This window comes from Natrix helvetica (genome assembly GCF_964273705.1).
Source record: "Natrix helvetica genome assembly, chromosome: 1".
Lineage (NCBI taxonomy): Eukaryota > Metazoa > Chordata > Lepidosauria > Squamata > Natricidae > Natrix > Natrix helvetica.
Genome location: NC_138548.1, coordinates 170,508,532 through 170,520,742, shown reverse-complemented (window position 1 = coordinate 170,520,742; position 12,211 = coordinate 170,508,532). Strand labels below are relative to the sequence as shown.

Below are 12,211 nucleotides of genomic sequence, written 5' to 3'. Positions count from 1 at the left end.
TTTTTTTATATATATAAAGGTTGATTCTGGCTTTTTATATGCTTTATGTCTTGAATCCATATAATTATATATATGGCTTGGTCTCTCCATTATTTTACAAAAGAAAAAAGTGAAATGAATTAAAGAAGCTATTAAAGTTTCATAGAGAAAAAATGGTTTTCTGTTGGTTTTAAGAAATTCAAATCTTTAAAATAAGACTTTCCTGGATTATCGATCACTGAATCCAGTCAGTAAATCTGTTATATACATAAAGAACATAATTTTTAACTCCCAGGAGTGTTCACCAGAGTAGAAACTGGTGACAGAAATTAATTCTATAGCAAAAGCTATTTAGACTTATATACCGCTTTAGAGTGCTTTACAGGCCTCTAAGCGGTTTACAGAGTCAGCGTATTTCCCCCAACAATCTGGGTCCTCATTTTACCTACCTCAGAAGCCTGGAAAGCTGAGTCAACCTTGACCCTGGTGAGATTCGAACTGCCGAACTGCTGTCAGCTGGTCATCAGCAGAAGTAGCCTGAAGTACAGCACTCTAATCACTGCGCCACCGCGGCTCATCAAATATATACTCAGGGGTGGACTGCTGGGGGTTCTCAGGGGTTTAGAAGAACCTCTAGCTAAGATTCTGTGCAGTTCGGAGAACCCCCAAATCCCACTCCTGGCTGGCCCCGCCCACCCTGCCCCACCCCTCAGAGTAGTCCCCAAACAGCTTGTTTTGGATGCAGGTAAGTGCAGGGCATGTGTGGAGGCTCGGGGAGGGTGAAAAACAGGCTTACTGGAAGTTCGGGCCTCCAGAGGGCCTCCGGAACCTGGAGAGGCTGTTTTCGCCCGCCCAGAGCCTCGAGGAAAGCCTCCTGAGCCCAGGGAGGGAAATAAATGCCCCCCCTGCTGTGGTGCAGGAGGCTGACCAGGCCACGCCCACCATGGCCACGCCCATCCAGCAACCGGGCAGAGAACCCCTTGCTAAAACTTTTGAAGCCCATCTCTGTATATATCTACAAACATGGTTTATATTTATGCAGTAATTCCTTAAAGCTAATCAACAGCCGCCCCAGGTTCCGGTTTCCCCCTATAATGGACATATGAATGCACGTATGAATGTGCCATGTTCTGCAATTATTACTCCCAATCATCATCTGACCTCCTCCTTGACCTCCCTGTAATTTATTTTCCAAGTTCCATGGTTCCCTGTTAATGGCAAGTTCTGTAGCACAGAATTGTGAAGGGTTGCAACCAAAGGCCATGCTTGTTGGGAATTCTGGGAGTTATAATCCCAACACATTGAGAAGGAGCCAGGTTGTATCAGGCTATTGTAAAAATTACACCAGGAACTGGATCTCATGTGAAGCAGTTCACATTCCCTAAAATAACATGGAAATCTTCAGCATTATCATTTTTTATGTATCTCCAATACCCTATTATTATAAGGGACACTGGGGGATATTGTTCAAAGAAAAGTCTTGGACCTGAATTATTCTAACAGACATTGCAAATGTCCCATAGTGTATTTTTTGCTGGTGAATAATGTCTTTAGGCATTATCTAATCAAGTAATCCCTGACAAAGACAACTGGCAAGTTCTTTTATATAAATAATTACTCGTTCTTTCTGGACTGGAAATAACATGTTTTATCCTTTTCGCAAAATGTGTGTTTGTGTTTCAAGAAACTTCTCCCAGCCTTTTTTATGATAAAATATAGTGCTTTGCTGTAGTTTGTAGGTTATTGCATTCTAAAAGAAATAAACTATGCCAATAAAAAATAATATTCTTAAAATTGCAATGTCCATTGTTTCTCTAGCTCTAATGCCTTAAATCTTAAATAGGGCAACTGGTTTTCTCTTCTCGTTCCTTGTCCCTCTCACCTGTCAATCCCTAGGATATTTAGGACTCATCTTTTGCATCAAAGCTTTAGACAACTTCATTTTGGGAGATTTATGCATGAAACCTTTTTTTAAAAACCCATTTTTGGTGAGATATCACAGCCAGTTTGGAAGAACTTCCTATACCCTTATAGTGGATTCTTTTTTGCACATTACTCTAATTCTTTGGCCCATAGCCATTCATTTTTACTTGCTTTTCACATCCTTTATAATACTTTTTGGTCACACTGTTCTCCAGGCAGGCTTCAAATTGTCAAATGCCAACTAATTTTTTTCCCTACTAACAGCCAAGAAGGTGGGGAAGTGCCAAGGATATTGCTGGAGATGGTATGCTACCCAAGATTACCACTATCTTGTGGCCCACCCCCTTCCGCCACCCCTATTTCATGGGAGGGGGTGCAAGATTCAGAATAGGTTTTCTAGATGAGCTACTACTAGGGTTTGGCTCAGTGGTGAAATTCATTTTGTATTTACTACCGGTTCTGTGGGTGTGGCTTGGTGGGTGTGGCAGGGGAAGGATACTGAAAAATCCCCATTCCCACCCCACTCTGTGGCCAGCCAGAGGTGGTATTTGTCGGTTCTTTGAACTACTCAAAATTTCCGCTACCAGTTCTCCAGAACCTGTCAGAACCTGCTGAATTTCACCCCTGGGTTGGCTCCTAAAAAACCCAGCATCATATTGTATCAGATCAGGCGTTCTCAAAACCAGCATTTTGAATTGGACAGGAAAGTCTAGTGGAAATTAATGCAATGACTGAAGAATTGGGGGGGGGGGAGGGTCTCCTGCAGTTGCAGCTTAAGAAAATGTAGCTAATTTAAAATAGAATTCCATTGGAGGTTCAAAATGTCCTGAATTTAAAATGCCTCTGAGCTCAAAGCAGCTTATTGCAATCTTATTGCAAGCATCTGTTGATGTTCTGATTATCCTGCAAACCTTTTGAGCTTGGAATACTTCAAGGAATGTTGCTTAAAACATTTTGAATCATACAGATAGATGTGAAAATCTGTAGCACTTGGATACTTATGGTTTCTGGGTTGAAGACACAAACAGCCCTGTTGTGATTTTTATTCCCGTTATTATTAAGAAGGCAAATAAGCTTTTCTTATTTTCAGGTGAAAGCCATATTAAATGTTCTTTCATATCCCTGTTGATATATTTCTTATCTTGACTGGCAAAGTCGAGAGCAAAAAGGCAGACAAGACATGTAAAAACACACAACATTGTCTTGGAAGCATGTACGCATGTTTATTGCAGCGTTTTCTGTATTTTCTGTTTAGTGGTATACAAATTATCAGGCAGCAAACTAACAATTTAACTAAGCAAGTGGACAGAGTGCATAAGCTTGCAACGTAATATCTTGCCTTGTCAGAACAGAAGAAATCATTGTTGAAAAATGCATTTCTTGAGGGGGAAAAACCCATTAATGCAGATCATATTGAGAAGATGGCTGGGACTGATAGGAAAGTTTGGTTCTAAAGATATACTGTCACTGACTATGTGGGTGAGGATCTGTCCTGAATTTACAAGCAGTCCTTGAGTTACAACAGTAATTGGGACCAGAATATCCATTACCAAATAAATGCAGTCGTGTCACATGGCCGCATTGCCTCACAACGGCAGTCCGGGCAATCCTGATGGCTGTTGTTAATTGAATCCCACCTTGTTGTTAGGCAAAGGCCCACCCAAACCAAGCCATTCCCAACTCCCCCAGTCCATTGCCAGAAGGCCTTGTGCAATTTGGATAAGAGTATATTTGATCTCAGGAAGAAGGTCCTCCCCAGCCTTGGAAAGGACCAGACCAGGTGCAATTCATCAGCAGGAGGAGGAAGAAAACAGCATACAAAAACTGGGGGTGGCAGGGCCATTGGAGTGCAAAGAGACAGATGGCAGGGAAGCCAAAGGGTAGAGATGGATGGGAGATAAGTGGCGAGGAGGCGGGGAGTTAAAGTGGCCGCATGGTTAATTCTTGTATTTATAATTCTGTAAGTACAGGTAGGCTGCTAAGTTCCCTGTATTTTAATCACTTGACCATAGGACTCTGAAGCGCCCATAATTTCCAGTACTGGGCATAACTACCATTTGCTCAGTGCAACCAAGTTCAGTGCCAGCTTAACTTTGAATGGCTGCTGAACAAATGGTTGCTAAGTGAGGAGTGCCAGTACAGATAGTCCTTGACTTACAACAGTTCACTTAGTGACTAGTGGTGGGATTTAAATATTTTTACTACCGGTTCTGTGGGTGTGGTTTGGTGGGCATGGCAGGAGAAGGATACTGCAAATTCCCCATTTTCCCCCAATCAGCTGGGACTCCAGGGGCAGAGAATAGATGGTGGCGGGACCAGTCAGAGGTGGTGTTTACCGGTTCTCCAAACTACTCAAAATTTCCACTACCAGTTCTCCAGAACTGGTCGGAACCTGCTGAATACCACCTCTTTTAGTGACCATTTCAAAGTTGCAAAAGCACTGGAAAAAAGTGACTTATGACCATTTTTCAGGCTGAGGACTGTTGCAGCATTCCCATGGTCACATGACTTACTGTTAGGATGTTTAAACAACAGGCACACATTTATGACGGTTGCCATGTCCCTGGGTCATGTGATCTTTGTGACCTTCTTTGTGACCTTCTGAAAGTCAGTGGGGAAGCCAGATTCACATAACTACTGGATGACTAATTTAACAACTGCAGTGCTTCACTTAACAAATATGGCAAGAAAAGCTGTAAAAATGGGGCAAAACTCACTTAACGAATTTCTTACTTAGCAACTTAAATCTTGGGCTCAATTGTGGTTATAAGTTGAAGACTACCTGTACTTCTGTCAGCTCATTTCGCTTTATTTTCCTTTCCCCTTAATCCAGAAGGGGGAATGTTTGATCTTCCAAACGTTAAAAGTTACAGTCCATTTGGAAGATGTTAAAGGATGGAGTGGGAAAGATTTGCTTTAGTAGCAGCCTGTTGAAAACAGCAGACAATGTGTACTTGAAGGTGCTATTAAAGTCAGTCATTGACCTGCAGGCTGGGTGTAACCTAGAAGCATTCCACTCTTTGCTATGGGTTTCTTATCAGTAGAGGAGAGTATTTGGATTTTTTTTATTTTTTGCCAAAATAAAAGTACAGGTGCCCTCATTCATTTTTATCATCTACTGTTCCACCTCTGCTGTCTAATAAATGATCCACGAGGAGAGATCTGTCTGAAGCAAAGCACGCGGAGCATTAGGGACATGGAAAATTGACTTCTGCATTGTTCTGTTATTTAAGCATCTCAAATTTATATCCCCCCCCCCAAGGGAAGTAAGGTGGTCTTTTAGTCTAGATGAATGGTTCATGACTTTTGGGAACATTACATTCCACCGATCACTGTATCAAAGAACCTTGGTCCTTTGCTATCTATAGCAAAAAAAAAAAATATCATTGAAGTTGATTTGGATTTGCATTGGGACAGCAGCTGTTATTGTGTAGTAGAGGAAGATGTTGGAAAAAATCACGGAGGAGAGGTAGGCTGGTGGGACAGGTCATGTTTAAACATACCAAGGAATCTTCGTGGTCTGCATTCCCCAATAGAAATCTTCTGCTCTGAATCAGTGACTTAAGACAAATCCTGTCTTGTTCTATGATCCTGGGAAAATAACTTGTTGCAAACTTGAATGTTATGCTGTGTCTAACTGTATGCAGAAAGAAATGCCTGTAATGATTATAACATCTTTCTTTTGACAGTAAGATCTCTAATAAATCTGCAAGACATTGTGTATAAGCAATAGACTTATATATTTTTTTTCTGTCAACAAATGGGCTGAGAGAGACACAAAACAATTCCTACTCTGTCAACACAGTTTATTTGTGATTATTGCCAAATCACATACCTTTCCTTTTTGTAGTTCTAATGCGAAGGGACATTCTGTTTTCTAGAGCGCTGCAAATGCAAGCCTATAAAAGCTACCCAGAAGACCTACCTTCGGAACAATTACAACTATGGTAAGTGTGGCATGAGGACAAGAAATAACTTTCGAGGAAGAGAAGATTAAATGAAAACAAAAATAATTTCACAGAAAGGGGTTCTTGGGTAGCTACTTCAGCCAATTGTTATCTCCAAAGGCAGGCAGCTGTTGGGAACCAAAAATTTTCTGCTGAAAGTGACTTTTAAAAGCTCGGGTTCCTTGCTCACCTGTTTCATGCTCAAAACTACCCATTTTGGGTAGTTCAGGCTGCCAAAAAGATCGACTATCCCAAGGTCAGTTAAAAAGATATGAAACTTAGCTTAGATGTCAACTTGTAAAGCGTTGCCACTTAGTAGAATTTGAACCTGGCGTTCCTACCTTTTCATGTGAAACCTTTGAGAATAAGTAGATTTCTGGAAGGAACAAGATCAACCAAATGCATTTTGGAAATTTCAGAAGCATTAGATACAAATGCAAGAACTTCTTTAGAAAAGAAAAAAGCTCAAGAATATTGATTTCAAGAAGGCAGGTATTGTTATTCTTCATCACTAATAAGTGATCAGACTATCATTTTCTTAAACTACCCTTCTGGTGCTAATGACAGTGCTTATTGTTTTATGAAAATAACAACACTTTTACTATGTTTTCATTTATTAATTTACACCTTTTTAAAAATAGCTTTTTCTCCAGGGTCAAAAAGAACAGAATATTCTGGAAGATACATACATGAGATGTCCTCATTTTAACCTTTGTTCTTCTTTTTCTTCAGTTATTCGGGCTAAAGTTAAGGAGGTAAAGACCAAATGTCACGATGTCACTGCGGTAGTCGAAGTAAAAGAAATTCTAAAGTCTTCATTGGTGAACATTCCTAGGGACACAGTCAATTTATATACAAACTCTGGCTGTCTTTGCCCACCGCTTAATGCTAACGAAGAATATATCATCATGGGCTATGAAGATGAGGAACGTTCTAGGTAATAATGGGCTCCTCCATTTAATTAGTTCCACCAAAACACAGTTAACTGAGTAAAATTAGGAAACCAAGAGAGAAATCTTAAATCTTGATTATGGACTAAATGTCATCAAAAACAAACTATTTTATGGCCGATTAATATTTTGATTGAAAAAGAGATTTTAAAAAAGAAAATAAGAATAGCTGGAGGGGAAAAAATCTGTACCTCTGTTGAATAAACTTGCAATAGTTTTGAGGAAGTTAGTCAACAGAAGCCCTTGTCTCATGAGTTTTCCTGTAGATCTTTGTTTATATATATCTTTATTAAACAAATGAACATACTTTGTGCCTGTTAGTTCCCTCGCCCTCTTTATATTTTATATAAGTTAAAGTTTATCTGATTTTTTTAAATACTCCATCTTGATTTCCAAGAGTATTTTTGGAGTTCATTGGCTTTCTTGCAAAATAAAAATGGTAGGTGATCATTATTCAGACATCTAGCAAATGCATTCCCAGTTGCCCTGAAAAATAATGCTTTGTGATAGATTTTTAAATTCTCATCTACTCAATGGTGCCCAAAATTAAGGTTGCCCAGTTTACGTCATGGAGACATTTCTTGGAAGCATGTGCAATAAGAATCAGTAATCAGGATTTAATAATAGAAAACAACCCCTGGATTGTCGGTAATTGGCACCAAAAAACAACCTCTCAGATCTGATCAAATGGTTTTTATTCAGCTAATGCAGACAGCCTGCATTTTGCAATAACCAAGCTTGCCAAAGCTTTCAGTGGTCTAGACCATAATTCTGACTCACTCATTGGCTTGCTGTAATCCATCTGTCTTGTTGGATGCTGGCTTCAGACAGTTCCTGAACCTCAGTTCCCGAACCCTAATCTGAACCCTTGTTTAATGGAGTTTGCAGGCCCTTGTGACCATACATAGTGAAGATTGTTAGCACAGTTTTCTACCACTGTAAAGAAATCTTAAAATAGGTATATCATAACTCTCCCCCCCAAAAGTAAACCTCATTTTCTCCCCAAACTAGTCCTGTCCCTGTGTGGTGCATTATCTCCCATTCTACAGATCTCAGCCTCCTTGGTTGTGGTCCTTGGTCGACTACCCAACCTAACCGATCAATCATTTCATCTGTAACCAATGGTCATAGTTCCCTACTCTGAGACCTTTTAAACTCTAAGGTTTTGCACTTTCAGTATTCTCAGCTAACATTTTTCTGGTTGGAAATTCTTGAAGTTGCACTTCTAGCACATCTGGGGGGAAGGAACAAGTGCAATAGGCTATCAACAGATCTTGAGTGACAGATTCTGGGGAAAATGGAATCTTGGTTGGAACTCAAGTTTCAGAATCATAGATTGTATGGATCTGGTCAAGTCAATCTCTATGCCTGGCTAATTACATCAGATTTTGCTGTGAGGTTAATTTAATTTCAAATGCAAGAGATAAATGTGATATTAGCTGATTTTAAACATTTCATATGCTTTTCCCTAGGCTAAAATTGTGTCAGGCACAAAAAAACCAGTTTCACATGTGAAGGTCCAAATTAATTGTTTCATTGCTAAAAGCCTATTTATAGGAATCTTCTCAACTAATGGTTGGAACTAGATATGAGTCAAAGGCATTGGGGTTGCGGGGGGCGGGTGGATTTAGCTTATGGCTATGCCACAATGATTCTAAACTGATTCTTCTTTTAACTCCTCATTGGCTCTGCCAGTCCTTCAGATTGTCACATTACATCAGTTCAAGGGCTATCTAATTACAAAGAACTATACCTCTGTTTTAAATGTTTCTGCTTAATTTTATGCAAAAACAATCTTGTGGCACCTTAAAATTTGGTAGATTTATTGTAATTTGTTATGTTGGAGTCACAAATTAAACAAAGTCACCCATGAAAATTGTTCTATTTCTAAGAATGTCTTAAATCTATCAAAGTCTATTACTCCAAAGATTTGCATTTGTTCTTACATCTTTTAAAATTCAGAATAGTTAAGGCAGGATACAGCTAAACTACTGTAATATTACATACTATTTGGACTCGTGTCTGTAAATCTTGGTGGGAGGGGATGGGGTGCTGGCTTTGTTTCAGTAAGTGGAATGATTGGTTGTGTGATTGTATCATGATTGGTAGATTGGTGCTGATTGGTGCTGGCTGTGTGTGCATTGTTGTTTTGTATTGTAACGGCCTGGGTGGTGGGTGGTGTTTGTTTGTTGACTAGGGCTGGTTTCCAGATGTTTGGTAGGCGGGAGGTATCATCACGTTTATTCATGTTGTGGGGGTGTTTCTCTATTTCGATGGCTTCCATAATTATTCTCTTGTTGAGGTGTTCTGTTTTGGAGATTAACCTGGCTCCTTCAAAGTTGATTTCATGTCCTGTAGCTTTAAGGTGCTGGAAAAGGGAGGAAGTATTTTCTTTTTTTCTTACTGCGTTCTTGTGTTCTGTGATGCGTTCATTTATTTTCCTGTTTGTTTGTCCTATATATGTTGCCGGGCAGATTTTGCATGGTATTTTGTAGACTCCTTGGTTTTCTAGCTGGATTTTGTGGGGTTTGGGTTTTTTGTAGATTAGGACATCCAGAAAGGGAAGTTGGTTAGGCCAATGGCTCCCTAGGACACACCATCTACCAGAAAAAAACACACACCAACCACTACTTAAATGCACAATCCCATCACCACCATGCACAGATCAACTCTGTAGCCAAGGCCCTCATCTCCAGAACCAAACGCCTAGCCCAGGGGTCAGCAACCTGTGGCTCTGGAGCCGTGTATGGCTCTTTCATCCCTCTGCCGTGGCTCCCTGTTGCTCAAAATATGTATCACAACCACCAATGTGCAACACCCACTGACTTTTCAACTCCTGGTAGGCCAACCCTGGATAAATCCAAGAAAAGAAAAGTTTCAGAAGAAAACAAAATGTTTAATTCAATTACATATGCTAATTTTGTAGCCACTCAGGAAATAGTCAGGCATGGGAAGGGATTTGTGGCTCCCGGTGTTTTGTTTTCTTTGGAAAACAGGTCCAAATGGCTCTTTGAGTGTTTAAGGTTGCCGACCCCTGGCCTAGCCGACAAAGACCACCTGAAAATTGAATTACACAAATTCACAAATGTATTAATCTCCAACGGATTCCAAAGAAAAACAATCACCAACCTAATCCAAAAGGAGACTCCCCCCAAAAACCAAGACACAGAACAGGATAATGACATCGCCCTCCTCCCTTACATCAAAGGCACCACAGATAAAATCAGCAAAATTCTCCACAAGCACAATATCAAGACAGCCTTCACCACTGACCAAAAAATAGCCAACATCTTAAGAAACCCCAAAGACAAAATCCAGCTAGAAAACCAAGGAGTCTACGAAATACCATGCAAAATCTGCCCGGCAACATATATAGGACAAACAAACAGGAGAATAAATGAACGCATCACAGAACACTAGAACGTAGTAAGAAAAAAAGAAAATACTTCCTCCCTTTTCCAGCACCTTAAAGCTACAGGACATGAAATCAACTTTGAAGGAGCCAGGTTAATCTCCAAAACAGAACACCTCAACAAGAGAATAATTATGGAAGCCATCGAAATAGAGAAACACCCCCACAACATGAATAAATGTGATGATACCTCCCGCCTACCAAACATCTGGAAACCAGCCCTAGTCAACAAACGAACACCACCCACCACCCAGGCCATTATAATACAAAACAACAATGCACACACATCCAGCACCAATCAGCACCAATCTACCAATCATGATACAACCACACAACCAATCATTCCACTTACTGAAACAAAGCCAGCACCCCATCCCATCCCACCAAGATTTACAGAAAGATGGTGAATACAACAAAACCAGCATACCTACACCTGTGAAAATCTACGAAAACACACACACACACACACACACACACGCATGTATGTATGTATGTATGTATGTATTAAGTTTACAACCCCTGGTATGCCCAAATATGGGAGGAAGCATACTGCTTCCTTTCTCTGTCTATCGGCTCATCCCAAGAAACCATCCAGACAGAAAGCCATTATTTTTAATGTTGCCTTTGTTATTTGTGTTGCGTTTGTGCTGATAAATAAAGGGAGACTAGTATAGATCTATTTCAAGCTATTTAGCTCTCATCAGCTAGCCATACCCTTACTGGGAATCGAACCAGGGCTGTATTACATATTAGGCAGTTGTAATTGCCACTAAGCCACAGGCTCTCCACCTTATCAGCTAGGCCAGGGAAATAGGTATGTATTAAGTTTACAACCCCTGGTATGCCCAAATATGGGAGCATATATATATATGCTCCTTGAATATAAAGCTTTCTCTTTCTTCTTAAGCTGAGCTATTTTGCTTTTCCTATATAACCGTTATTGTTCTTTTTCTTTGAAATGCAAAGACTACTCTTAGTGGAAGGCTCCATAGCTGAGAAATGGAAGGATCGTCTCGGTAAAAAAGTGAAGGTAAGACAAATTTAATTAACTGCTTAATCACATTTGACCTTGATTATATGTTGCTATATACCATATTTTTTGGAGTATAAGACGCACTCTTTTCTCCCCTAAAAATGGGTGAAAATTTAGGTGCATCTTATAGACTGACTACACGCGTTTTTGGCTTCCCGCACCCTCCACACATCATGTTTTTGCCCTCCCCGGCCGCCAGAAGCACTCTGCAGTGCTCCGCATGGCCTGTTTTTGCCAAAAACAAGGCTGTTTTCTCACTCCCAAGCCCTCCGTGCATCGCATTTTTGGCCTCTCAGGTCCCCAGAAGAACTATACAGGCCAAAAATGGGTGTGTTTTGTGTACAAATGAGCCTATTTTTGGTGAAAATGGCCATGCGAAGCACTGCAGAGTGCTTCCAGGAGCCAGGGAGGGCAAAAACACTATGCGCAGAGGCCAAAAACTATTTTTTTCTTGTTTTCCTCCTGTAAATTTAGGTGCGTCTTATAGTCCGAAAAAATATGGTATTTTGGGGGGCTTATTTCTAAACAAGCTGCTGAATTCTGTTTGTTTGCTCAGAAACAAACTATTAGGCTTCACTGCCCAGCTTGCTTAAGTGAGAATACAGCCTCAGGCAACTCCTTTCTCCACAGGGGGATATTTTTTCCTACCATTTACAATACTGAATCTCCTTTTCATTATACCCAGTATCTCCCGTGCCAAAACAAATTCCAAAATCTGTAAATGAATATATAAACTGAGGCAATCCAAACTAGAGGGGAAGAATTACATCATAGAGAATGGTGTAAAAATATTAAACACATGTTATAGAAAATGAGTTAGGAAGCATGGATAATCATGTAGCATGGTTAAATTTTAGGAACTGTACTTTGGTTTTCTCTCCTTTAGGATTCTTTTCGACACAACTCTTTACAGGTAGTCCTTCAACATACGGCCACAATTGAGACTAGAGTTACAGTCATAAGTTAT

At 40.1% G+C, this 12,211-nt stretch overlaps 1 protein-coding gene across 2 annotated transcripts in view; it reads left to right on the top strand.

The window, feature by feature from the left end:
- Positions 1 to 12,211, top strand: part of FRZB (frizzled related protein) — a 39,599-nt gene that overhangs the window by 17,576 nt on the left and 9,812 nt on the right. For both annotated transcript variants that reach the window (XM_081938250.1, XM_081938249.1), the window contains 3 exons: positions 5,784 to 5,849; positions 6,582 to 6,786; positions 11,178 to 11,241. In XM_081938250.1, the coding sequence (XP_081794376.1) occupies positions 5,784 to 5,849; positions 6,582 to 6,786; positions 11,178 to 11,241 (335 nt within the window). The remainder of the gene's footprint in view (positions 1 to 5,783; positions 5,850 to 6,581; positions 6,787 to 11,177; positions 11,242 to 12,211) is intronic.